Here is a 25,847-nt window from a genome sequence, read left to right as displayed (position 1 = left end):
AAGTAAGCTGAGTGTGCATGTTAATGGAGATAAACCTCTGTGGCAGTGACAGGGAAGTAAAGATTTAACCAGTCTTTTACTGTATGAAAATAATCCCCATCTAGAATACTGAAGTATGTAGCTCAGTATTTGAAACTGGTTGTAAAACTACATGTAATTAGATAACGTTTTCTTAGCTCATCATCACTATTTCTTTACCTTTTAACTATCTTTTACTTTTTTGCTTGTAATGCTTGCAGTTTTCCCCAAACCCCCAATTTAACCTCTTCTTCCCAATCCCTTAAACCTTACTACACATTCCTGTCCCCACTATCTCAGACCTCAGTATAGTTTCCAGATGGAATAATATAGTTGCTGGTTGCCGAGTTGTGCACAGATTGGGAGTTTTTCTCATTCTGCTTGTGGTACTGCTATTTGCCATCTTTTAAACAGTGATATTTGTAAGTGCTTAATTGTAGTCATTGCTAATTTGCTCTGTAGTCTGCATTTTATGTTTTTTTCCTGAGTGTCAGTGGAACATTGTGCCACCTAATCTTTGGAATTCTAGCTTATTTTCATTACAGTTTACTTAGTTTAGTATTTTCTGAGTGCATTCTACTTTCATTCTTTTCTTAGAGAATAATTGTATAAATGAAGAGAATCGTGGGTTCATATGGTGTGAGTAGTAAGTAATAGGATTTGAACCTGAGAGTACAAGTTGTAATTTTATCTGTACACACAAGTAGATGCAGAGATGATATAGTACATGTTGTCTGGGCAAGATGTCTTCAGTTTAATTGTACATTCTTACTTCAATTAGTATTTCAAGTTATTGTCCTGAAACAGTTACATTTCAGGAAATTATTTATATGCCCCATATGCCTTGAAAAAAGGCAGTCTGTAGATATTTTTGTACACATTTCTTTGTTTTGCCAGGATATTTCTGACAGAGTCCCCTGACTGTCCACATTTTACTTTCTTGTCTAAGAATAGTAAAAGAGAATTCATCCATTACTGCTTTTTCCCAGGCGCACACTGTAGCATGCCTCTACCTCTCTGACCAGGAGTTTCTTGCCCTGTACACCAGTCAAGTTCTGCTCTGTTTAATTGTATGCTTTTACTTCCATATCACTCAAAGACACTGGAGCACAGAAGTGATGTAATACCTTTTTTTGGACCAACATAGGTTTTGCAATTACTCAAGCTTTTGAGCTAGCAGGATACCTGTGTGAGGAGTTAACGTTACCACTGTAGATACTGTGCTGAACTTGTGCCTAGAAAGGGAGTTATTTTAGCCAAAAATAAAGAAATGCTGTATTTTCATTGAGTGAGATCACAGCAGTTACGGTTACCAGTAACAGGTATTGTATCTCGTATATGTTCCAATATCTTTGCGTTTTGTGTTAGTGGCCAGCTTCATATGACCGTTTAGCATGGACAAGGAGAAGGATTGTCACTAATGCTTATTTTTCAGAGTGTCAGGATATTAGAATTGCTCTGTCCTTTTGTGTTGATGATACTGAATTTTTGCAAGCCCAAGTTTCTGATAAAAGGGTGGAACCAACATTCTAGCTTAAAAGGCAGGCAGTCAGCATATTGTTCAACTTCTTAGTGCCAAAAATCTGCAAAATCCAAAAATAATGGTGGTATAAATGCCCAAAAATAGGAACAATTTTTAAATATTGTTCTTAATAACTCAGAAAGTTAGTAGACTCACAGGTTTGGCATTAGCATACGTTTTCTGAAAGGTTTGAAGCATGGAACTCAGATGTCTGTTATTATTTAGTGACTTCTATCTTTGATGATTTGCTAGAAAACCACAAATTTTTTGAGGAACAGACCAAAAATATGAGGCAAAAATCTGGACAGTTGAGAGTAATGGTAATCAGTAGTCCATCAGTTGGAGAAATTTCCATGATAAAAAAACAAAATGACTTATCAAGTTTAAAAATTAGTTTCTATGGATTTTTAGTCACTGCAGCTGAATGACTTGTGCTGACGAGCAGAATTATTTTGTAAAATTTTCATTAGATTCTATTTTTACCTTAATGATGCATACCTAATGCTGGATTTGTCTTTATCATGCAGTCAGAAAATAGCCTACTGTATTTTGCAAAAGCAACAGCAGCAGTAAACTCATATCCTATCACAGCATTTGTACATTTAAAGGCTTAAGGTGCTCTAACCTTGTTTGTTTTATAACATGTGAACCAAGGTGTATGCCTTTTTCTTTACAGCAGGAAAGAATTTCGTACACACCTGCAGTGAGCCCTGTGCCAGACTATACTTCCTCTCCAGTACATGTCCCTGCACCTACAGCGAACAGGATGGAGGAAGAGCTAGTCCGACTGCCAGCACACCTGCGTAAGTACACACCCCCTTACACACTGCCTCACCTCTCAGAATAGTGGAGGAGAATGAGGAAGTAAAAATACTGCTTCTTTTGTTTCACTTGATAGAAAACGCTAAAGCTTTGTTTGCTTTATATTATCCTACCATGACTCAAACATACTGTTAATTGAAGTGTGGAGTTTAGAAAAAAAGGCATAAAACTGAACGTACAATTAACCTGGCAATCTGACTAAATTTATTTAGAAACTGTGTAAATATGTGCTTTTAAAGTAACAGAATTAGTTGGGTAGATGGTAGAGATGTGGCTATACCGGCAGTTTGTGTTTGAAAACAGCATGGGTCATCTATGGTTCAATTGCTAACTGATTGCGTTGCTTTTATTTAGGTGACTAAACCTGGCAGTACCAGAGCTTAGTAACTTGCAGAAAAACATCCCTGAACTAGATATGCTGATATTATCGCGTGATGACAAGCACATCTTGCTCACTGTCTCTAAATCAGAATATTTATTTTTTTGTTTTTCCCCACTGTTTTCAAGTTATAGTTTTAGAATACCAAAAATCTGGTATTGGCTATGATGAAATCTGAACAGTATGGGAAACTGACGTATCTTTTTGCTTAGAAATGCAATAGACTGGAGGGAAAACTTTTGAGACATTTTTTGTCAGACTTTTTGTAAACTATTTATTGACAACTACAAGAAAGACCCAGCAAAGATAGGGTCTTAACTAGCACCTTAAACCTCCTGTAATGGAAGCTTAATGGATGTATGCAAATGACACTAAAGGACATACCAGTGTGACTTTTTACTTTTACTTTTTTTAAATCTTTACCGGTGCATTCAGGCCAGTAAAGCCAAACCACACTTAGCAGTACACATTTCATGTTTTGTTCTTTTTCTGAGCTAGTCAGTACAGCATAAGTGGATTGTTTGGCCTTACTTTAGAAATACAGTGATTAAAAACAAGACCGATGAGTTACAGACAAACTGCTTCTGTGTAAAGATCTCTAAGAAAAGGCAATACATTTTTAAAATGTCAGCAAGTCTTAGTGAAAGAAAGTACATCTACGAAGCTTAAAATCTTTCCTTGTTTTTACATTAAAAGATGATAGCTATACATGACTGGTTTTACTGTTTTAGTTTTGTTGATATTGTATAGTACTTGGTTATAAACTGAAGCTTATGACTGGCTTAAACCTAGCAAGTGCTATGCATTTTTGTACCTATTAGAGGGCAGTTTGTACCTGGGCTTGCAGATCATACAGGCATTCTTAATTGGTAAAAGATGCCATATGCCTCAAAACTGCAGTATTATGAGGACAGGCTAACAGATTTAGGGAGGTGTATATGTATTTGCACAAAGTCATCCCAAATGAGCACAAATTTCATTAGGACCACCTCTCCAGCACACACAATAAGAGCTGAAGTTTGGGTAGCATTCTTAGTAAGATGTTAAAAGATCCTTTTGGGTGGACAGTATGCTTACAAAAAATGTATGTATTTTTATTAGTGCTTAATGTTTATAACAATTCTGTTTACACTGACACAATGGAAACATATTTTAGGCATTGTGTAAGGGGAAAGCAACTATACTACTACTCTCTTTTAATTTCTCCAAGTCTTTTAGGTTTCTAATACCATGATGGGAATGCACCCCATTCCTAAGCCAAAGTACGATTAAACTTCATGAAATTAGTATTGTTTTAATCTTTGATGTCAGCCAGAAGTGCTCCTCACAGCACCCACAGTTTGTCCAGTAATGACGACTCCTGCAATTTGTAAGAGTTTACAAGTATTGGTAACCTATTTTAATGTGACTGTAGATTCTTTTTTGTAAGACCCATTACCCCTACTACTATTGGAACTGTGTCTGGGTATCTTTCTTCCATATTCCTGTCATTTCTGTTTGCAAATCCTGATATTTTATAACTTTGTGTCTCTCTGTACACAAGACACATAATCACTGGGTGTGGCAGTTTCAATGATCAATGTTACTTTTGTCTTCTTTTCATGAACCACTATATCCAGTTTTCTAGCATCTAACTTTTGAACTGCTGGTAGTAGGTGATCCCATGTAATGCAGACTTCATCATTTTCTATGATGCTTTGTGGCTGACATTTCCAGTGTTATTCAGCCACTTCGGTACCATAATGTTTGCGCAATCCCCAGTGCAACAGTCTTGTGACATTATTTTGCCTTTCAGTATACAGTCCTCCTGCCATTAATATGTCACAACCAGCAACGAGGTGTGCAACTGTTTCCAGTTCTGTTTTACAAAACCTACATTTGTGTTTCTCCCACACGTTCAGTGGACTTTGTAAACCAAAGTGTACATAGCCCACTGTCTTGGGCCACCAATATTAGCCTTTCATGTCTTGGTTTGAATTCACCTCTCCTTAACCATTCCTGCATTCGATCCTGATCAACATGAGGTTCTTCCAGAAGTTTTCTATACTTGTAACTATATTTATGCATTTTCCACATTTCTTGCCTTCTCATCTGGTCCCTCACCTTATATTCTTTCGTTTGTTTTGGCACATTCAGTTGCTGCCTGATTTTTATCTACTTCTGGTTTGATTTTCATTCCTGTTTGACACCGATATGCTTCTGCTAGATTGAGCAGATAAGTTATCCTAGATTTATTCTCCTCATGTTTCAAAACTTTCACTATGTTTGGGTCTTGTGAGATCAGCAGATGTGTGCAGTCCCACGATTGCAGATCTATACATGTAATCAGTTTCAAGGAGGCCCATCCCTCCTTCGGAATGGGGAATATATAATCTTGGTTTGCACTGATTTTCATAAATCATTTGGTGAGCATGAAACATCCTTCTTGTTTTCCTCTCTAATCTATCCAACACGTTTTGGGGCCAGTCATTCACTCCAAAACTGTAAGTTAGTACAGGAAGAGTAAACTGGTTTTTAGCTTGAATTTTGTTGTGAGATATCAACTCTGTGTTCAGGATTAATTTATGTCTTCTAAAGTATTCGTTACTAAGCTTAGTCACAATTGTTCATGTTTTATTGTTGATCCATCATCAATTCCCAAATATGTATACACTCCCTCTTGCTCAAGTTTTTATATCACATTCTTGTCCCAAACTGATATTTTCTTGGTGCTGCAGGTTTCCTGGTTTAAAGGTTGTTTTTGCACATTTACCAAGACCAAATGACATTCGTAAATCATCTGAAAAAGTTTTGACAACTTGCATTTGTGCTTTCAGTTCCTCATCTAATGAGCTATACAGTTTTAAGTCATCGACAAAGAGAAGATGAGAAGTCTTTATGGCCGCGATGGTGCAGCAGTTAGTGTTGTCGCCTAACAGCAAGAGGTTCTCCCATTTGATTCTCGTCTGGAGCGCCTTCTGTGTGGAGTCTGCATGTCCTGCCCGTGGTCGAGTGACATTAAAGACATGCAGGTAGGTGCATGCATGAATGAGCTTGCCTTCTTTGAAGGTTGGACGTTGGGCTGGCAACTCAGCACCATAAAAATCCACTGCCAATCATTAGCAGATGGGAGGTCCGCTGTGGCGACCCCTAACCGGGAAAAGCCGAAAGACTTGCTGTTTTCTAGGAGCCAAATTGTAGCCATGGCCTAAGCTGTTAAGTAGGCAGCTTAAAGGCTTAAGGGCATGACAGAGTCACCCTGGAATATCCCCCTTTGAATTTTTACTCCTGGGATAATAATTTGTCCTTTATCATGGCTTAATTGCAAAGTGATCTGCCACTGTTTCATGGTCACTCTAATGTAGCCGATCAGTGTAGGGTATATCTTTTACATATTTTTAAGCATGCTTTTATCCATGAATATGGGATACTATCAAATGCTTTTTTGTAGTCAATCCATTCTATACTTAGATTCTTCACCTTTTTACAGTTCTCCACTATGACTTTATTTAACAACAAGTGATCCTTTGTTCCATATGACTTTCTTTTATTGCCCTTTTGTTCTAGTGCCATAATTGAGTTTTCTTCTAAATGACTATAAACTCTGTCGGCATCAGTTCCAATGTATAGTTTATACATTGTCAGAAGGCAAGTTATTGGCCTATAACTTTTAGGGTAGCTTGCAGGTTCACTCTTAAGTAGGAGCATTGTTTTTCCTGTTAGCCAGGTTGGTATGTGTTGGGGTTGTGCATATCAATAGTTCTTACTCATGGCTAAATCTTCGTGCAAAGATGTTAATACTTTTAACCAGAAGTTAAGTGCTGCATTTGAGCCTGGGGTTTTCCAATTAAAGGCTTTTCTTAACTTTATTTCAGTCTCTTGGGCTGTTACTTCATCGCATTTCATATCCTGTACCTTAAAACTTCTAGTTCTTTCTTTTACTACTTCTATCCATTTAGCATCTTTATGTTCCACAGGATCTTCATAAATACTTCTCCAAAATATATCTATTTCTTCTTTTTTTGTGGTCTTTTTGAATTCCTTTTACATTGTTTCCCAATTCTGTAAAAAATGTTTTTGGGTCATCTATACATTACTTATTTTGTACTTTTACTTTATATTTAACTGTGCATCTTCCAAGTTTTTCCACCTGTGCTGGGATTTGTAGTTTGTTAGTTGCAATAGTGCATGATAGATCTACAGTCACATAGCACTATCAGGGATACAACACTATACAATCACAGCACTACCTGGCCCCTACTCCGTGACTACTAATCAATGTAAAAAACAGGATGATTATTAAAATAAAGTGAGTTGTGACGTAACAAACAGTCATTTAAGCGATATCTGCTAGAAGTGACTGGTCGGGGTAACAGTGTATGCAATGGTGCCCATGTATGCTGTTTACTATTGTTTGTGCATGGCTGGACATTAGCACATTTCATAGAACTGAATTGCCACGCGAGGACATCTGCCACAGTTACGGGTACAATGGATTATGTACAGAGTGCACATAGCACCACTATTTTTCTGCACATATCACCCTTAACTCTCACTGTTTCACTACATAGAGGCCACAGTATGCCATTCAGTCCCATTTTGTCTCTCACATCAAACACTGAGGAAATCCTGTACACCACCTCCCTAGCATGAGCTTTGAAAATTGTATGCATCAGTTTTCCTAGCTTTGTAAAAAGTTTGATCTACTTAAGGCATGGCAGGAAATGTATTCTCTTGATGTAAGTATTCTTGCAAGCAGGGTGAACCTGATATTTCTATTCTTCTGTCCATTTGCCTCATTTTACATGAGGTAAACATGGAGATAAGGTTGGTGAGGCTGCACTGGTTGGTGGACGTGTAATTTCTTGTTTTGTTGTTGTCAAGGTATCAGTTGGTGATCTCTTTCTGTTTTTTCTTTATAACCAGCCCAGTAGCTACCCTTCCTGCACCCAAGTGATCCATTAATTCCTCCACTGGGGTGAGAGCTTTCCAGTCCATTCATTCCCCTGTTAAGGAGAGACTCTGGTGTTAGGGAGAGGACCAGTTTGTATATCATGTGGACTGAACCATCCCTACCACATCTTCAGCTTGCAAATTCTCTTATGGCTGCTTTCTGGAAGTACACGCTCACTTTCATCCAAGTGCAGTCTCCCAAACAGTGCATTTTGGGCACAGTAGGTTCTTCATGCTGCAGAGATATGCCTGCATTCCTGCTGGTATCATTAATGGATTAAGCCAAGCTGCCCCCCCCCCAAGAGTGGTTGAGTCTGCATTGACTTATCACTCACATTCCCCTGTACCTGTTCCCTTCACCACTCATGCTACTAGATGAACACAGGTCATATTGGATACAGTTAGTAAACAAGGTCCCACATATTTACTGACACAGTTAAGATTAGGAGAAAAGCTAAAACAAAAATATCTGCAAAATGTATTAAATATAATGACATGTTATGTAGAGGCCAGGTAGTGTTGTGATTGTATAGTGTTGCATTGTGATAGTGCTGTGTGACTGTAGATGATGTTAAGTTGTCAATCTCGCCTTCATTCTTGCTTGATGGGTTCGGAGCCGATCCCTCGGCTCCGACTCGGCACTTGCTAAGCTCGAGAGTTTCTTCTACCAGCTCGAGGCAGCCCCATATCCCATGATGCAAGGCGGTAAGTACCCAGATCTCGTTTGCCGCTTCGCTTAGGAGGTCTTCTTTTTACCAGCTCCTGGTAAGTTGTTCACTTTTGTGATTTTTCAAGCCCCTTTTTTAGTCTAAAACTAATTTTTTGATAGTTTAAATTTAATTTCTATCCCTTTCTGACAGAAATTCCCTGTCTCTTTTAAATTTTTGTTAGTCAATTCCCTATCCCATCCCCCCCCTGTTAGGGTGTGTGTGTTGGTGTTTTATAGAATACCTCTTGGTATTTGTTTAATTTAATTTAATTAAATTTGACTGGTGTGTGTGTATTGTGTGTTCAGCACCATGTCAAAGGAGAGGGTTTCAGGTTTTAAGAAGTGTGACTCGTGCTGTCAGAAGATGTCTCTGACAGACGGTCACACTTCTTGCCTGTATTGTCTGGGCCCTCTTCACCTGCAGGACTCCTGTGCTATTTGTCACTCCTTCAGCCAGAGAGTCCTGCAGGAGAGACGCAATGTTGATTCTTAGGGGCCTTCTTGCCGGAGGGCTCTCCGGCTAAGTCGGCTCCACCAAAATCAACAAAACCTGCCAAGGCCCAGGCTTCTGTATCTAAGCCTGCGGCCTCGGCCCGACTTCGTACTGAGTCGAGATCGGCCGCTGGACCCGATTCTGGATTGACAAAGCTTTCGGCACCGCTGGCTATCGGTGCCGAATCTGTATTGTCCACTTCGTTGTCGGCCCGATCGGTTCCGACACACATGTGGCACAGGCATCGGTGTCGGCCCGATCGGCTCCGACACCGCTTTGGTGGCTGTATCGGCTCCGGCTGGAGCCGATACATCGACATTCTGTCGGCTCCGAAGTCGGCGCCGACAGGATCTGTAGTATCGGCTCCGATGGCTCCTTCCAGGAAGAGGTCGGGGGCTCCTTCCTTGGTGCCGGTACTTTCGGGTCCCGCTTCTTCTATCGCAACGGACCCATCGGAGCCGATCTTCAAGGTCATCCAGGTTGTCAGATCATGACCTAGAGAGAGTGGTCAGTAGATTACTCAAGTCACAGGTACTGGCCCAAATGCTACACAGTCCGTCTCAGCAGACGACTGTTGGTCCACACCCCGTTACAGTTCCTCCTTCAACTCTACCCCAGAGTTTGGAGTTGGAGTCTTCGGCATGGTTACTGCTACGGCTGGAGGACGGATACCCCTTCTGTTCCTTCAGCCTCTACTCTTATCTCCTCTTCCTTAGAGGGATTCGTGGTCGGGCTTCCATGGTCTCCTCCGAGGGGTGAGTGGCATCGGACCCTTGTCTGAGCCCGCTCTTCCCCTTGGAGCCTCGGCCTTGGTGAGCTCGGCTCCGACATCTGCCTCGGAGACTTCCCTTCGGTGGTCCCGGAGTTCCTAGCTCTTCGAGCGGGTTCTCTTGGACCTGCCTGGGAGGGGAGCATTCGAGGTAATGAAGAGTGTACTGGCCACTGGTATCAGTCAGCAGTCTGTTCCCGTAGCTCCTCCTCTATAGTACCTGTTGACATCTCTGCCACTTCTCTTGCTACAGGACCCAGAGATCCTCCGCCTCAGGTTTTCCCATTGGGAATTTCCCCCTCTTCCGAGGATTCTCCTGATGTTTCGGGAGATCCTCCTAGGAAGAGGACTTGTAAGAGGAAGCATGTAGACTCCCGAGTCTGTCACTTGGATACTGACTTTGATGAGTCAGAGGGATCCCCTAGATCCCCTCTGAGGATGTCTCCTTCTCAGACATCCTAGAACTTCTGAAACAGAGGGAAACTGGCCCACCAACAATCCCTCTGAGGATGAGTCAGTATACCTAGAGGCGTTTGGATCTCGGCCCTCCACCTCCTGGGTGTCTCCGCCTTTCGACCCCTTATGCAAGTTATTGCACGAAGGCGTGGGCAGCTCCTGACTCTGTAGAGCCAGTCCCTAGGAGGCCTTCAAAATTTATCACTGCCCCAGTGACAAACAATTCCTTACCAAGGGTGTCCCCGCTGATGCCATGGTGGTGGCTGCGGCCACCAAAAAGGAACTTGCAGATCCTTCCGTGCCCATCCATCCTCCTAATAAGGACTCTAGGACCATGGATAGGTGCGCAAGCGGATGTTTTCCTCAGCGACCTTTGCTATGCTCGCTGAATTATCTTTGTCACTTCACCAGACTCCAGAGATATCCTGAAGGAGCTGGGAGAAGTAGTTCAGGATCCTACAGCTGCAGGGGCTCAAGAAAGATTGCTTTGCAGCTAGGAACCCTCAATTCCATTGCTAACTCCTCCATGCGGCTAATATCTTATGCTGCGGATGGAGCGAGTAGAGCCGCAGGCACAGGTGTGGCTCTTAGACGCCAAGCCTGGATGCGGCTATGTGATTTTGGATCCCTTTAAGGCGTCCTTCACAAATTCTCCCTTTGATGGGTCAGCTTTGTTTGGCCCTCAGGTGAAGGAAACCTTGACCAGGTGTGAGCAGGACGGCAAGACTCTTTCTGCTGTTGGAGTCCGTTTTCCACCCCTTCTAGGCCTTATCCCAAAGGACAGAAGGGTGGGAAGATGTGGTTCCGTAAATCCCAAGGAGTCACGCCGGATTCACGTGGTCAGTTTACCCCTAGAGGCAGAGGGGGTAACAACAACAGACGCTCTAGAGGCAGAGGGGTCCAAGAACCAGGGAAACAGGGAGCCTCTCTGATAAGCCCTTTCAGCATCCCTGAGGTGTTGCCCGGCTGTCCCTCCTTGGAGGCAGTCGGGAAGATTATCACTGTACCCAGAAGCCTGGCATTCCCTCACTCAAGACAGATGGGTACAGTCGATCATATCCAAGGGTTACATAATTCCTTTCGAGGAAAGTCCCTTCCCTCAAGTTCCCTTCCAGATGTACCACCGGTCTAAGGGAGATTGCAGAGTTAGAAATCGCAAAACTACTGCAAAAAGAGCCATTCAGCCAGTTACAATAGACCATTCAGAGCCGGAATCTACTCAAGGTTCTTTTGGTCCCCAAAAGACGGGAGACTGGAGACCAATATTGGATCTCAGCAGACTCAACAAGTCTGTCAGGAAGACAAGATTCGAATGGTCACTCTTCAGTCAATTCTGCCCTTCTTACAGAAGGACAACTGGATGTGCTCAATAGATCTTCAGGATGTGTACTATCACATCAAAATTCACAGTCGCTCCAGGACATTTCTCCGCTTCGGCTGGGGTCCAGTCACTTCCAGTTCAGAGCCCTGCCCTTTGGTCTCACTACAGCCCCAGAGTGTTCACCAAATGCATGGCAGTGGTCACGGCTCACCTGAGACGCCAAGGATTCCAGGTGTTTCAGATCTCGACGACTGGCTCCTGTCAGCCACCACCAGGCATCAGCTTATACAAGCCAGGGATTACACAATAGACCTTTGTTCTCATTTAGGCATCTCAATCAACTTCAAAAGTCATCCTTATCGCCCTGCCAGTCTATTACCTTCATAGGCGCAAACTTAAACACTGTTCGGATGTCAGCTACCCTTACAGAACAAAGAGTTTCAGACATTCAGACTCATGTCAGGATCATTCTGGCCAGCAAGAAAGTACAGGCCAGAATGGTTCTAAAGGTATTAGGTCTCATGGCTGCGGCCATTACTCTTCTTCCCTGGCTCGATTATACATACGCCTCCTTCAGTGGATGCTGTTCACACAGTGGTCATACCAGCAACTCCCAATGCGTCACCAGATTCTGGTGACACAAACATGCAAAGAACATCTTGCTTGGTGGATCACATCGCCTCAGGTTCACCAAGGCAGGTGCTTTGTACCTCCGTCCCGATAGCCACTGTCACCACGGATGCCTCCCTGATCGGGTGGGGGTCATTATCAGGGCAGGATGGTTCATGGGACGTGGCAACCGCTCGAGTACCATCTGCACATAAATGTCCTGGAGATGAGAGCAGTGCTTTTAACGCTTGCAAGCCCTCAACGACTTTCTTCCGTAGGGACAATTGCAGTCCACACAGACAACATGTCTGTAGTTTGGTATATCAACAAACAGGGCGGAACCAAGTCCTACCCCTTGTGTCGAGAAGCTCAGACTATGGCAATGGGCGATCTCCTCTCATCGGTTTCTGGTAGCAACGCATATCCCTGGGAAAACCAACATTATAGCGGACAGATTGAGCAGAGCTATTCTCATGCCTCACGAGTGGTCTCTCAAGCAATCCATAGCGGAAGAGATTTTTCTGGAATGGGGTCGCCCATGTTGCGATCTTTTGCTACTCCCCAAAACAGCAAATGTCCAGACTTCTTCAGCCTCTTCCCTCTATCAGGCCATCCCCCAGAGACGCTCTGACCCAGGATTGGCCCCAGGGACTTCTTTATGCCTTCCTCCATTTCCTCTGATCCCTCAGGTGATCCAGAAAGCTACCGCTTTGAGAGCCAAATTGATTCTCATTGCCCCTTACTGGCCTCGACAAGTTTGGTTCCCGTTCCTCCATCATCACCTTTTGGTGCAGCCGTGGCATCTGGACCCAGTGCCAGATCTACTGATTCACCAATCCGGTCAGCTGCACCGGTCAATCCCTTCTCTCAACCTCACAGCATGGTTGCTCCACTTCCTTCCTTAGCCAGGCTTCCTTTGATCTCTAACCCAGTTAGAGACATCATAGTAGCTTCACTAAAATCTTCTACCAGGAGGATTTACACAAGCAAATGGATACGTTTCTCTTATTGGGCTAAGGCCCAAAATATTGATCCTTTTACTGCCCCTGTTCAGGCAGTTCTGGACTTCTTAGCAGAGATTTTTCATGCAGGCTCCTCTTCTTCCACAGTCAGAGTTCAGTTGGCTGCTATTTCTAATTTTCATGTCGGGATAGCAGATCATAATATTATGTCCCATAGGCTCTGCAGGGCCTTCTTGAAAGGAATTTTCCTACTAAAGCCTCCAATCAGGAATCCTCCTCCTCAGTGGGATCTAAATTTAGTGCTGACATCCTTGATTCTTCCCCTTTGAGCCAGCTGTTTCTTGTTCCCTGAAATATCTTTCTTGGAAAACTTTATTCCTAGTGGCTATTACATCTGCCAGGAGGGTGTCTGAACTTCATGCTCTTTCGGTTCGACCCCTATTTGATTTTTCACAAAGACAGAGTATCTTTGAGAACTAATCCATCCTTTTTACCTAAGGTCGCTTCAAAAACAATCTGAATCAATCCATTGATCTCCCTGTATTTTTCCTAACTATTCAGATAGAGCTGAACAAAAGCTACATTATCTTGACGCCCACCGTCAGCTTAGATATTATTTGGACAGAACAAAAAATTTAGAAAATCTGATCAACTTTTTGTTTCCTATGCGGATAATAAAAAGGCCTTCCTGTTTCTAAAGTGACTTTGTCCAGATGGCTTTCTTCGGTCATCACTGAAATTTATACGATCAGGGGAAAACAGCTGTGCTCAAAACCTAAAGCACATTCAACTAGGAGTTTAGCTACTTCTACAGCTTTTCAAGCTAGACTGCCTTTGGACACTATTTGTGCAGCGGCCACTTGGGCCACTCCTCACACTTTTGTTTCCCATTACAAATTGGACTTGGCCTCCAGGGACAGAGCCAGTTTTGGCTCTACAGTCCTCAAGAGTTTGTTCCATTGAGCCACCCAGGATAGAGGTGCTAGGACGCGTCCCATCAAGCAAGAATGAAGGCGAGATTGACAACTTAACATTAAGAAGTTATGTACCTACCATAACGTTCCATGTTAGTTGTCTTCTCTCGCCTTCTTTCTTGTGACCCTCCCTCCTTCCCCCTGGCCTGGACAGACCTTGTATAAGAAACTATTATGCTAAAGACCATTCAGACCTGGTCCTTTTTACATCTGTAAGTTTCTTCTTCCTTTGGGAAGTATTGTATGCTTGGTGCTATTGCCCTTTGTTTACAAACGAGATCTGGGTACTTACCGCCTTGCATCATGGGATATGGGGCTGCCTCGAGCTGGTAGAAGAAACTCTCGAGCTTAGCAAGTGCCGAGTCGGAGCCGAGGGATCGGCTCCGAACCCATCAAGCAAGAAAGAAGGCGAGAGAAGACAACTAACATGGAACGTTATGGTAGGTACATAACTTCTTATTTTAGACCATACAGATGGTAAAGCCAAATGGGATCTTCCTGCTCCCTTGTCAAGGCAGAGGATGATTCACAAGTTACAGCTTCATTTACCATTGCAGCAGCATTTGTTTAAATTAAGGGAGAGCTAGTTCTGTTGGAGCACCCATTGATGGGAACTACATTGAGTCAGTTTATGGGACAGTTCATAGGTTTGCTTGTCCTACTGTGTTCCTGTATTGGGAATGCATAGAAGTGTACTTCTGCAGTATCTCTATATTTTTATAAAAAGTTAAGTGGAGTTAACAGTGGTGCCATGCAGATGTTACTTAGCATTATTCTGCTGATCTCATCACCAGGGTACATGGGTCATCAGGAATCAGGAAGCTGTTTGCCATTTTCATGGTAACAGTCATGAACCTAACTGAACTAAATATTTGCCTGTCTTTTACATGCATTCTGATTCACAAGTCACTGAATCTCTGATATTGCTTCTACCGTTCACTTACAAACAGCACCACACTTGCACTCTTTAAGCTATGTGTAGAGCTCTGGCATGTGGATTCTTCCACTCGCCACCCTACTCAACTGCATATTGTGATGTCTTACTGAATTCTGGTAACACAGTTAACATCTCCTTCAAGGGTGAAACATCAGGAGTATAGTTTTTGTATCAGCTGTTTCAGAATTGTTGGGTGAATTCCACTGGGTCCTACTGCTTTATTTAGGTGTTCATTTAGCATCTTTTTTATCAGTTTAATGGTGCAGCAGGTAGCACAATTTCCTTTGATGCCTAGAATATGAGAAGCCTGTGGGTTCTGTTGCTTCATAACAGGTGCTTAGATTCATGTGGCAGTAATGGCCTGATGCACTTTGAGAGGCCGTCATTCAAAGAAGTCCTATCCAGCTTGGCATTTACTGAAAAGAGCATGGGAGAGCAGGGACTGTTATCTGCATTATTTACAGAAACAATATATCTCTTCCATTCATTTTTAATTCACACTTATAGTCTCAAAAAAAGAAAAAAATAGCAGAAACAGTGAAACTTCAGACCTTCCAAAGATAGCATCAGCATTTTTCTCACAAAGAAAAAAAAAGATAAGGAAGGAAAGACTTAATAAAATTATGAGACAAAGATGTTTTAAAATTAATTGTATTTATTTGTTCTTTCTTTCCCATCCATCCACAGATGTCAAAAATCTCTTTTAATAATTCATTATTTTTCCACTTCTTACTGCTTCACGAGTGCCTTTCCACATAAACCATACATAACTCAGCACTGTCTCATTGCAATGAAAGAGCAGTCTAAGTTAAGGTGCTTCACAGGAGAAGACTAAAGAGGAAGAACATTTTTTGAGATAAAAAAAGAAATGTAATTTGCCGTACATGGATTATATAATGGATACAAAAAAAGGAGACAGGTATTCATTTACATTGTATTTCACATACATTTTCATTGCCTCATTTATATTGCTCATTCTTGACACCTGCAACTTTTTCTCTATTCTTCCAAAAGCCTTTTTACTCTCTTAAAAAAACAAAAAATTCTCATTCCATTGTTTTCTATTGACCATTACAGCCCATGTCTTCTTTTCACTTATTACTGGTAATTTTCTATGTGACAGTGTTCGTCCCAGGGTTTACATTCTTTTGTTATACTTTTTTCATATGTGTTTATGCTCATTCTGCTTCATATTTTGTCAGCTTTCTGTCACATAAAAAATGCCTAGTACATAACCAATACAATTTTTGAAGCGACTCTGTCTCAGGTTTTATTTCCCATTTTAGCCATTTTCACTTACTTACTTATAGCTGCAAAACTTTCACACGTTTTTAGATTTCTTTTCTCACTTTTGTTCTTATAGCTGTCAGTGTTCTAACTCCAAATGTGAAACGATACCTCTTGCAATGTGAAACAAATGGGCAAAGTGCACTTATCGGTAACTTTTAGCTAGGAGGTTCACAACATGGATGAAACACAATAAGCAGCTATTTTAATGACTTATGGTCAATCAACATTATTTGTCTTCGCTATCTGTTAAAATTCTTAGCAATGTATTTGTGATAGATCTTTCAGTGTGGAAAAGCAAAGAACATGCAATTTTAAGATCAAAAACGAGGAGTGTTCCTAATAATGAGGTACACTTGAGGTTGCGTTTTCTACCCATGCACAATATTTATTGTACAATATCTCATTACTTTTCCTTCTCTGTTCCCAAATTATGAATGCATCCAGAGCTACTTATATAACTGACATAATGAATATTACTTGATGAATAATATTTAATATCCTAGTATTCGATCTTTGTACAAGACACATTATGTAATGAAGTTTAATGTACATAGATTCCCATACATAGTGAAAATGATTACTTATACTATTATGGTAAGATGTGCAATCCATCTCGTAACTTCCTAACGTCCCCCCCCACAAAAAAAGCTTGATTGTATATACTTTCCCTGTAAATGATATTGTGAAACTTCTCCAGCTTTCTTCTGCTGTTTTTTCTTCACAGTTTCCATCAAGTATATTCTATTACCCTTTCTTTTGTATAAAATTACATTCTGATAAACTGTCCCTGCTGTCTTCCTGTGTGACCATATTAAATGTTTTTTCTTTATTTAAACTCTGGTCCATGATATAAAGTTCCTGTTACAACTTGTGATACATTTTTGTACTTCGCTCTTAATGGTTATTGTTTATCATCATCGTATGTTTGAGTAACTGATTACACAGGATTATTTTTGTTCTCAAAACATAATTTTCTTCTTTATACTTAAATTTGAATCCATGTAATGCAAGATTCTGTTATTTCATTTTTTTTTGTGTGTGCGTGTGTTCTTTCATTCTTTCTAATGTATCTTTGGTATATGACAGGTTAAGTAATGTCACAGATGGCACCAACTGCCAGCATGGTGAAGACAAATGTTCCTCTCATTCATGCAGGCAGTTTGGGTGTCTAAAGTGGTTACTCAAGGGTCATGTTATATGGAGGTGTACTCATAAGAGAGTAAAGATATTAAAGTAATTGCTTGTTTTCAATATTGAGAAAATAATGAGAAAGACCATGATATCTCCATTGTGTGATATCTGAGTGTAAACTGTGTAGAAAATGTTAGTGTTAGACCTTTGTTATGACTTCTGTTGTTATGGTTAATGCAAATGATATGCTGTGGTACTAAAATAGTTTTAATTGTTTAAGTAAATTGTTCATAATAAAAAAAAAAACAGGATTTTTTTTTACTTTTAACTTTTCTTGTCACTTCATCCATACGTACAGCAAAATGTTAAGTTCTCAGTGTGCTACTTTGCTCCCTTTTTCTAGGCATGGATTTCCCACTGGTTTATAGTAGCATCTTTCTTGGTGTGTTTTTTCAGAAAATTTTTGTAATACTTTTAGCAAGCACTTGTATGTTAATCTACTACATCTGCTTTCTCCCTTCCCTTTGTACTGTCTGTAATATCTCTGTAAACTATTGAACTCTCTGATGTCTTTATTCTTCCCAACTCTCCCTGTATCTTCACTTTATTTCTTCATGTAACAATGTTTATTAACTTTTTGGTTTTTGCTAGGATTTTATAGTTGCAGTTTACTGCTGTTATTGGTCTCCAGTTATCTAGTCTGTTTTACATTTTTTCATTTGTCATATTTTTAACACCTTTATTGAATTACCACTTAAAGCATAGGCAAACATACATTTATATAAATGAAACAAATCATATTAACATGTTCCCAGTTACAGACATTATACATCACGTTTTATTTTATAAAATTATCATCAGTCCAGCATTACATAAATTGCTGAAGTCCTTCCTTCCCTTAAACCTCATTCCTCTGCCACAGCACTATTCTCCATGTATTATGCACACAATTTCCATTTTTCCAAGTCATTTGTTGTTACCCTTTCTAAGGATCCCACTGCCAGTTCTTTTATCTCTGTTACAATATTTAATACTTCAAATACAGCTGGATTAGACTTAGATTTCTATTTTCTAGTAATTGTTTCAGTATCTGCTCCAAAATCCCAATCTCTCCTTATTTCTTGAATCCCCCTCCCGCTTTATCATCATCCCTTTTCACTTTGAATTATAGCTTATTGCCTGTGTTCCCATTTCTTCCTGTCTTCTCCATCTTGCTCTGTCACACCAACCAACCTGCATGTCCCCTGTCACCACATCCATAAACCTTATCTTAAGCCTTCCTCTTTTCCTCTTAACTGGCAGTTCCATCTTTAGCATCCTTCTCCCATATGAACTTTAACTGTGTAGCTGTAAAATATCCCTTAAAATCAGGTAATCGTAAACCAACTTGTTTTATTGGAAGGATGAACTTATCCAAGTTGACCCTTGCCCTTTCCCCTCCCAGATAAAATCCTTCAACTCTGTATTATTGTCCACAACTTCTCCAGTTGATAAAAAATATGCCTGATCTGTATATAAAACTGAAGGGATTAAAACATTTTCACTGCTTGTGCATTGCTATTCATATCCATAAACAGGAACTTCAATTTTCTCAAGTTTTGGATTATCTTTTGTTTAGTCTCTTCCCACATATCCTTATCTGTCATAACAGAATCCTTTTTAATCCATGCTCCTAAATGCTTCTCTGACGCCCCATCACTGGCCAGTAATCAAGGAGCCTCAATCCTCACCACTGGCAACAATGGGGAATGTACACACTGAGAGAACGACAAGTATGCACACAATAAAGAGCATTTTTCCTTAAGAGCACACAGAGATCAGTCAGTCAGTCTGGGGTTGGTTTCTCCCTCTTTCTCCAGATCCCTAGCAAGACTCTCCACTGGCACAGCAATAGAGTTGAGATCTCAGCTGAATGGCCAAGCTAGAACCTCCCGCACCCTCTCTGTCCAACCAGTGCTTCGTGTCCCTACCGAAGTAGCTGACACACACACACACACACACACACACTTTGAAAATTGATTTACATGCACACACCTGGGAAAGGCTGGCACAGGTTTGCTAGCTGTGCCCCCTTCTGCCCAGACTATAAGGTAGTTCCAGCTGCACCAGGCAGCTCTTTATCAGCTACTCTAAGCCCTTAACAAAAGTTGTCCAATCCTACTGTGTAATGTTACTAGTAATTCAAATGGTAGTCTGACCAAGAGCAAGACTGTTTAGGAATGATCTGTACAGTGTCACCAAATAGATATGCAAGTACTCTGAGAGCTTAAATATGTATCACTGATATCAGCCACAAAAAGAGGTTTAAATATATTTAATGGTAAATAAATAGTAAAAGAACAAGACAATACTCTGTAAGTAATCAGTTACATCAGAGTTTAAAATCACAAGAAATATTTAAAACAACACTGCAGGACACTCTCAAATAAATAAATAAAACATCTAAGCTATACTTTACTATATTCCTGTCTTAATCTAAAAGAGTTACTATGCCAAAAAACTTACTTACAGCAAGGCAGGTGCAGAAGGTGGTGAGGAGTGGATTTTCTAGCTTAAGACAAGACACAAAATGCATAGTATCTCTCTGAGTGAGTTTGTAAATTAATATCAAATATTACTGCTGAGTTAGCTTGGATGACATCACTTTTTGTCACCTGACTTTATTTCCCAAGCTAACCCCCCAGTGTAGCATTTGATGTCTCCTTGTGAAAAATACATCTCTCTCAGATGTTTGCCTGTCCTGGAGGTCATAAAACAATAAAATACTTCTACATCTCAAACCTAGTAATTACTTCTCTTTCAAGACAATACAAAAAACTTCTAGCTCTAGACATTGTGTCTACTACTGCACTGAAACTGAGAGTTAACATTTATAGCACAATCATAAAACAATTTAATTTCAACTATTTCTTGAAGTTTTGCAAGTTAACTCTGTATGTTCTAGATGTTCATCATGTTTCACTGTTGCAGTCATTACTCTTGGGTTATCTTGCTGGCAGGCTACCCTCAGTCGGCCAGAATTCCAAAGTCTAGGTCCGGCGTCTGTTGCGGTCGCCTCTTCCCTGACATCAGAGTGCCAGGGGTATAAAAGATGCAGCAGACGCCATTTTCTTCAGTCTTTCTTGCTGCGCGGTGCCCCAAGCAAAAACAGTTCGCAAGTGCCGGTTGGCCGACTTCAGATTTTCAAATCCGAATTTCAGAACTGAAGTCTTCATTAAAGCTAAGTACCCCATTGGGGAAACTTTTTTCTTGCTCCAGACTGATGTCAGAAAAAGTTAACAATTGTATTTCTTGTGGGAAGCAAATACCTCATAAGGATTTTACTGTAATCCTTGCCTAAGCCCTGATCACAACGTTGCTAGCTGTCACTTTTGTGCTAGATTTAACCAACGCACTATCAAGCGTCAGTTCGATTTTGCATTTCATTACTTTGGCTGAAGATTTAATTATATAATGCCGTCGGACCAGCCGACAACCGGAGTTTACAAAAAACGCAAGGAAAAGGACAAGGATAGGCATCCGAGGTCCAAAACTGACGATGAAGCCTCTGCTAGGCCAGTCGCCGGTTCTCAGGTGTTTTCGCAGCCCCTGGCACCCGCTATCTCAGAGCCACAGGCCGCTACCAACTCCCACGTGGAGCCAACTGGGCCTCTGGATACTCAAGGTATTGGACACTCAGAAATCATTCCCTCAGATGGGTCCGGAGCCGCCGAGCAGGCATCGGCTTCTGAGGGTGTCTTCAGACCTACACAACTATATATTAAGCCATCCTCGGCTTCAAAGACAAAGACTAAAGCAGCTCTAAAGACAAAGAAACAAGTACAGCATTAATATCAGGTATCTATTTCCTCTGATTCCTCTTCTGAACAGGATTACTCCATGCTTCCCTATGTGGATTCTGATGCTGAAGAATCCATTCCTTCAGCCTCTCCTCCTGAGGATTATTCTTTTGGGGAAACCCTGCATACTATGAGGGAGCATTTCCACTGGGAGAGCCAAGATTATTTTGAATCTAAGAAAGGCTCAGAGACTTTCTGCTTCTTCCTCAGCACAAACCCCTTGCTATTCCATCTGTTCTAGACATTGTAGACGATGTATTTTCAGAGTCCGGCCTGTCCCCTGACTCTTTATCCCCTGCACCTGCTAAGCCAGACATATACTACAGGGTCCCGGATTCTCATAAATTCCTATATAAAACCCCCGCTGCTGACCCAGAAACTATATCTCAGGGTCCCAAGGGGGTTAAAGCTTCCACTGCAAAAAAAAACCCTGTCTCCTCTGATAAGGATTCTAGGGCTCTAGACAGATGGGGGGGAAAAAGTCTAAACTTCTGCTACCCTGGCTGTAAGGGCTTTAAATTGTCAGTTTTACATGCTTAAATATCAGCAATATTTAATGTCACTGCTTAAACAGAAAATGTTGACAAATACTGAATGTTCAGAGAACAAGGAATTGCAGGATTTATTGCATGCAACTGAACAAGTGGGAAAACATACTTTGCAATGTGGTTATGATTCACTGGAGGCCTCTTGCAGGGCCGCTGTTACAGGTTCTGTTATTAGAAGGCATGCTTGGTTAAAGGAACAGAATCTGCCTGATCATGTTAAAGCAAAATTATTAGATGCACCATTACAGCATGATACTTTGTTTGGTACTAAAGCAGAAGAGGTGTTGAAAAAAATGGAGGATAAAGCAAAATCCATGCAGACAGTCAAGGATTTCTTACAGGTACAGCCACCCAGGTTTAGCAGGAACTGGCCTTCTAAAAATTGGTCCTTTCCAGTGTCAGACAGACCACAAGGAAGCAGATACAGGCGTCCCAGAGGCAGATCTCAGCACCAAGGCTCATACAGGCCTAAACAATGGGGTGCTTCTACCTCCAAAAGCAGCGAAGACAAATCACAACCTTACAGGAAACATTCTCAATGACTTTCCTCTACCAGTTCCAAGCAGTTTTCGTTTGATAGCCCCCTTAGGGGGAAAACTAGCACTTTTTTCATCAAATTGGCAAATGGTTACCCAAGACAAATGGGTCCTGAACATAGTGTCCCAAGGCTACAGGTTCCATTTTCACACTCTACCAAGGTCAAAGGGCATGCCAGACCTGCCACACAATCAATGGGCAGATTCACAAAAGCAAATTACAGTCCTCATGGACATGAGGGCCATTCAGCAAGTACCAAAACAAGAGCAGAGGCAAGGATTTTACTCCAGACTTTTCCTAGTACCCAGGAAGGACAAAACCTTGAGACCAATACTGGACCTGTCTATACTAAATACGTTTCTGGAAGTTCCAAAATTCAAGATGTTGACTCTACAGCAGCTACTGCCCATGCTGGGCAAGAGGGCTTGGCTTGTAACTTTGGACCTAAAAGAGGCATACCTGCATGTCCCAATCAGACAATCTTGCAGAAGATACCTCAGATTCATAGCTGGCTCAATGCATTACCAATTCTCTGCACTGCCCTTTGGCTTATCTACTGCACCCAGAGTCTTCACAAAATGCCTGGCACCAGTAATTGCATTTTGCCGACAAAAAGGAATTCAGATATATCCCTACTTGGACGACTGCCTAATTCAAGAAGAGAACAAAGACACTCTTCTAAAGCATCTGGCGTTTGTAAAAAGATTACTAACTGGCCTGGGGTACACAGTAAATGAAAAGAAATCAAAACTAGTGCCCTCTCAAGAGATAATATTCCTGTGTGCAAGCTTAAATACAACTGCCCAGATGGCTTATCTCACGCCAGACAAGCAAAAGCAACTGACTACTTACTTCAAGAAATTGGCAACAAAAACCCACTTATCTGCAAGGAAAATCCTGCAGGCCTTAGGTTTCATGGCATCCTGCATTCTACTAATTCCATATGCCAGACTGCATATGAGGAAACTACAATGGTATCTGAAAAGTGTTTGGACTCAGCATTGCCACAGCCTGGAGACAGTAATTGCACTCATTCCCTGCCTATAACAGGAGTTTCGATGGTGGGCAGAAGCCTGTCACCACAACAAGGGTCTGCCATTCAGTTTACCCACAGCCAGACAGACACTGACAACGGATGCATCAGATTATGCCTGGGGGGCCCATATGGCAGGAAAATATATTTAGGGCACGAGGCCTGCAAACCAAATGCATCTTCACATCAATCAAAAAGAGATGCTAGCTGTTCAAAATGCCCTGACAGCTTTCAAGGACCTGCTTCATCCAGGACAGTTACTGATAAAGACAGACAACACTACGGTCATGTGGTACATAAACAAGCAGGGAGGTACACATTCCTACCCCCTCTGCAGACAAGCAATGACCTTATGGGGCACAGCATTGGCTTTTCAAGTTCACCTGCAAGCACAATTCCAGCCAGGAAAAACAAATACTCTGGCAGACAAACTAAGCAGAAACCTCATGGATCCCCATGAATGGAAACTGGATCCACAAGTCTTCAGCATAATATTAAGGAAATGGGGATGCCCCGACATAGATCTATTTGCCTCCCCTCACAACTGTCAATTGCAGAGATTTTGCACAAGGATTTATCACAAGCAAGCATGATAAGTGAACGCCCTATCATTCAGCTGGAAAAATCTAACAGCATATGCTTTTCCCCCACTGCCTCTCCTTCCCAGAGTACTCCTAAAGGTCAGACAAGAGAAGCCAAACATGATACTGATTGCACCAGACTGGCCACGCCAGCACTGGTACCCAATCCTAAAGAGCTTGTCTCAAGGTCCAGCATGGATATTTACTCAAACTTCTTATTTGCTGACCCAACAAAACAATCAGATCCTGCACAGCCAACTCAGAACCTTAAATATGGCAGCATGGCGGATAATGTAGCCATTCAGAACACTCCTCTTACAAAAGCTGTTATGGATGTTATCTTGGAGGCCAGGAGGCCCAGCACCAGAAAATCTTATGCAGAAAAATGGAAGAGATTCTGTGCTTGGAACCATGAACAAGGCATTGACACGTCTGTACCAAATATACCTCAGATTTTACAATACCTAACTGAGATGCTGAACAAAGGCCTTTCTTTCTCATCAATTAAGATTCATGCCTCTGCCATTTCAGCCCATTACAGTACAGAACCACCTATCTTTTCTCATCCTTTAATAAGGCAGTACCTCAGAGGGGCCAAAAACATTAGGCCTCCAAGGAGAGCACCAATTCTGGCCTGGGACCTCAATTATGTTTTGGAAAAACTCACACTGCCTCCTTTCGAGCCAGCATCAACAGCAGATATAAAATTCTTATCCTGGAACACAGCTCTGCTCCTAGCAATAACCTCTGCAAGGCGAGTCTCAGAGTTTCAAGCATTCGTGGCTGTGGAACCTTTCATCATTTTTCATTCAGACAAGGTTTCTCTGAGGACAAACCCTACATCTATGCCTACGGTGGTGTCCAGTGTGGCCTTCAACCAAACCATTCACTTGCCTACCTTCTACCCAAATCCACAGAACAAGAGTGAGAAAATTCTGCATTCTTTGGACATACACAGGCAGTTACGCTTCTACTTGGACAGAACTAAAGCTTTCAGAAAGACTGAGCAACTTTTAGTGTCATATGCTGCAGGATCACAAGGAAAGGCTATCTCAAAACAGACTATTTCTAAATGGATAGGCAATTGCATCCATTTCTGTTATTTTCAACATGGCAAATCAGTGCCTAAGGCCATTAGGCCTCATTCCACCAGAGCAGCAGCCATTTCAGCAGCCTTCCTCTGAGGAGTACCAACCAAAGATATCTTGGAGGCTGCAACTTGGAGTTCAGTGCACACCTTTACAAAGCACTACCACTTGCCTCTCTACTCTAAGTCCAGAGCAGGCTTTGCCACTGCACTTCTGCAGGGCCTCATAGCCTCTCCTAATCCTATTTAGCCCAGCCACCCATCCTCAGCTTTGGGATTCTACCCAAGAGTAATGACTGCAATAGTGAAACACGATGAACATAGTACAGTTGTGTACCTACCATAAATGTAGATGTTAGAGTGTATTCACTGTTGCAGTCCAGGTTACCCACCCACCATCCACCTTCTCTTTGCTGGGACTTATCTGCACTTCTCTATCCTATACAACCTATGTGGTGTATTTGCTTGTAGATGAAGGAAATGTTATTTTTGTGCATGCATTTCTTATTGGCATATTTTTCAGCCTACCAATTTGGGGCACCTGACATCTGGGGCAAGAAAAACTGAAGAAAATGGCGTTGGCTGCATCTTTTATACCCCTGGCGCTCTGACGTCAGGGAAGAGGCAACAGCAACCGACGCCGGACCTAGACTTTGGAATTCTGGCCGACTGAGGGTAGCCTGCCAGCAGGATAACCCAAGAGTAATGACTGCAACAGTGAATACACTCGAACATCTACATTTATGGAAGGTACACAACTGTACTTTTCTACTGTTAAAACATACACATTTGCACAGGTATATAGTTCATATACATTTCTGTCCTTTTCCAAAAGGGTACACTGTGGACACATCTTTGAAGCTTATTATTGTACAAGCCCTGCTCAACACACACTTCT

The 25,847-nt window shown here is 41.6% G+C and overlaps 1 protein-coding gene across 1 annotated transcript in view; it reads left to right on the top strand.

The window, feature by feature from the left end:
- Positions 1–25,847, top strand: part of ETV6 (ETS variant transcription factor 6) — a 1,357,390-nt gene that overhangs the window by 536,664 nt on the left and 794,879 nt on the right. The window contains exon 2 of the mRNA XM_044088174.1: positions 2,217–2,343. Within this exon, the coding sequence (XP_043944109.1) occupies positions 2,217–2,343 (127 nt within the window). The remainder of the gene's footprint in view (positions 1–2,216; positions 2,344–25,847) is intronic.

The sequence above is a fragment of the Protopterus annectens genome, chromosome 11.part0 (assembly GCF_019279795.1).
Source record: "Protopterus annectens isolate FY-2018-M chromosome 11.part0, PAN1.0, whole genome shotgun sequence".
In the NCBI taxonomy this organism is placed as follows: Eukaryota; Metazoa; Chordata; order Ceratodontiformes; family Protopteridae; genus Protopterus; species Protopterus annectens.
Note: the sequence above shows the minus strand (reverse complement) of the source record. Positions and strands in the feature narration are given on the sequence as shown.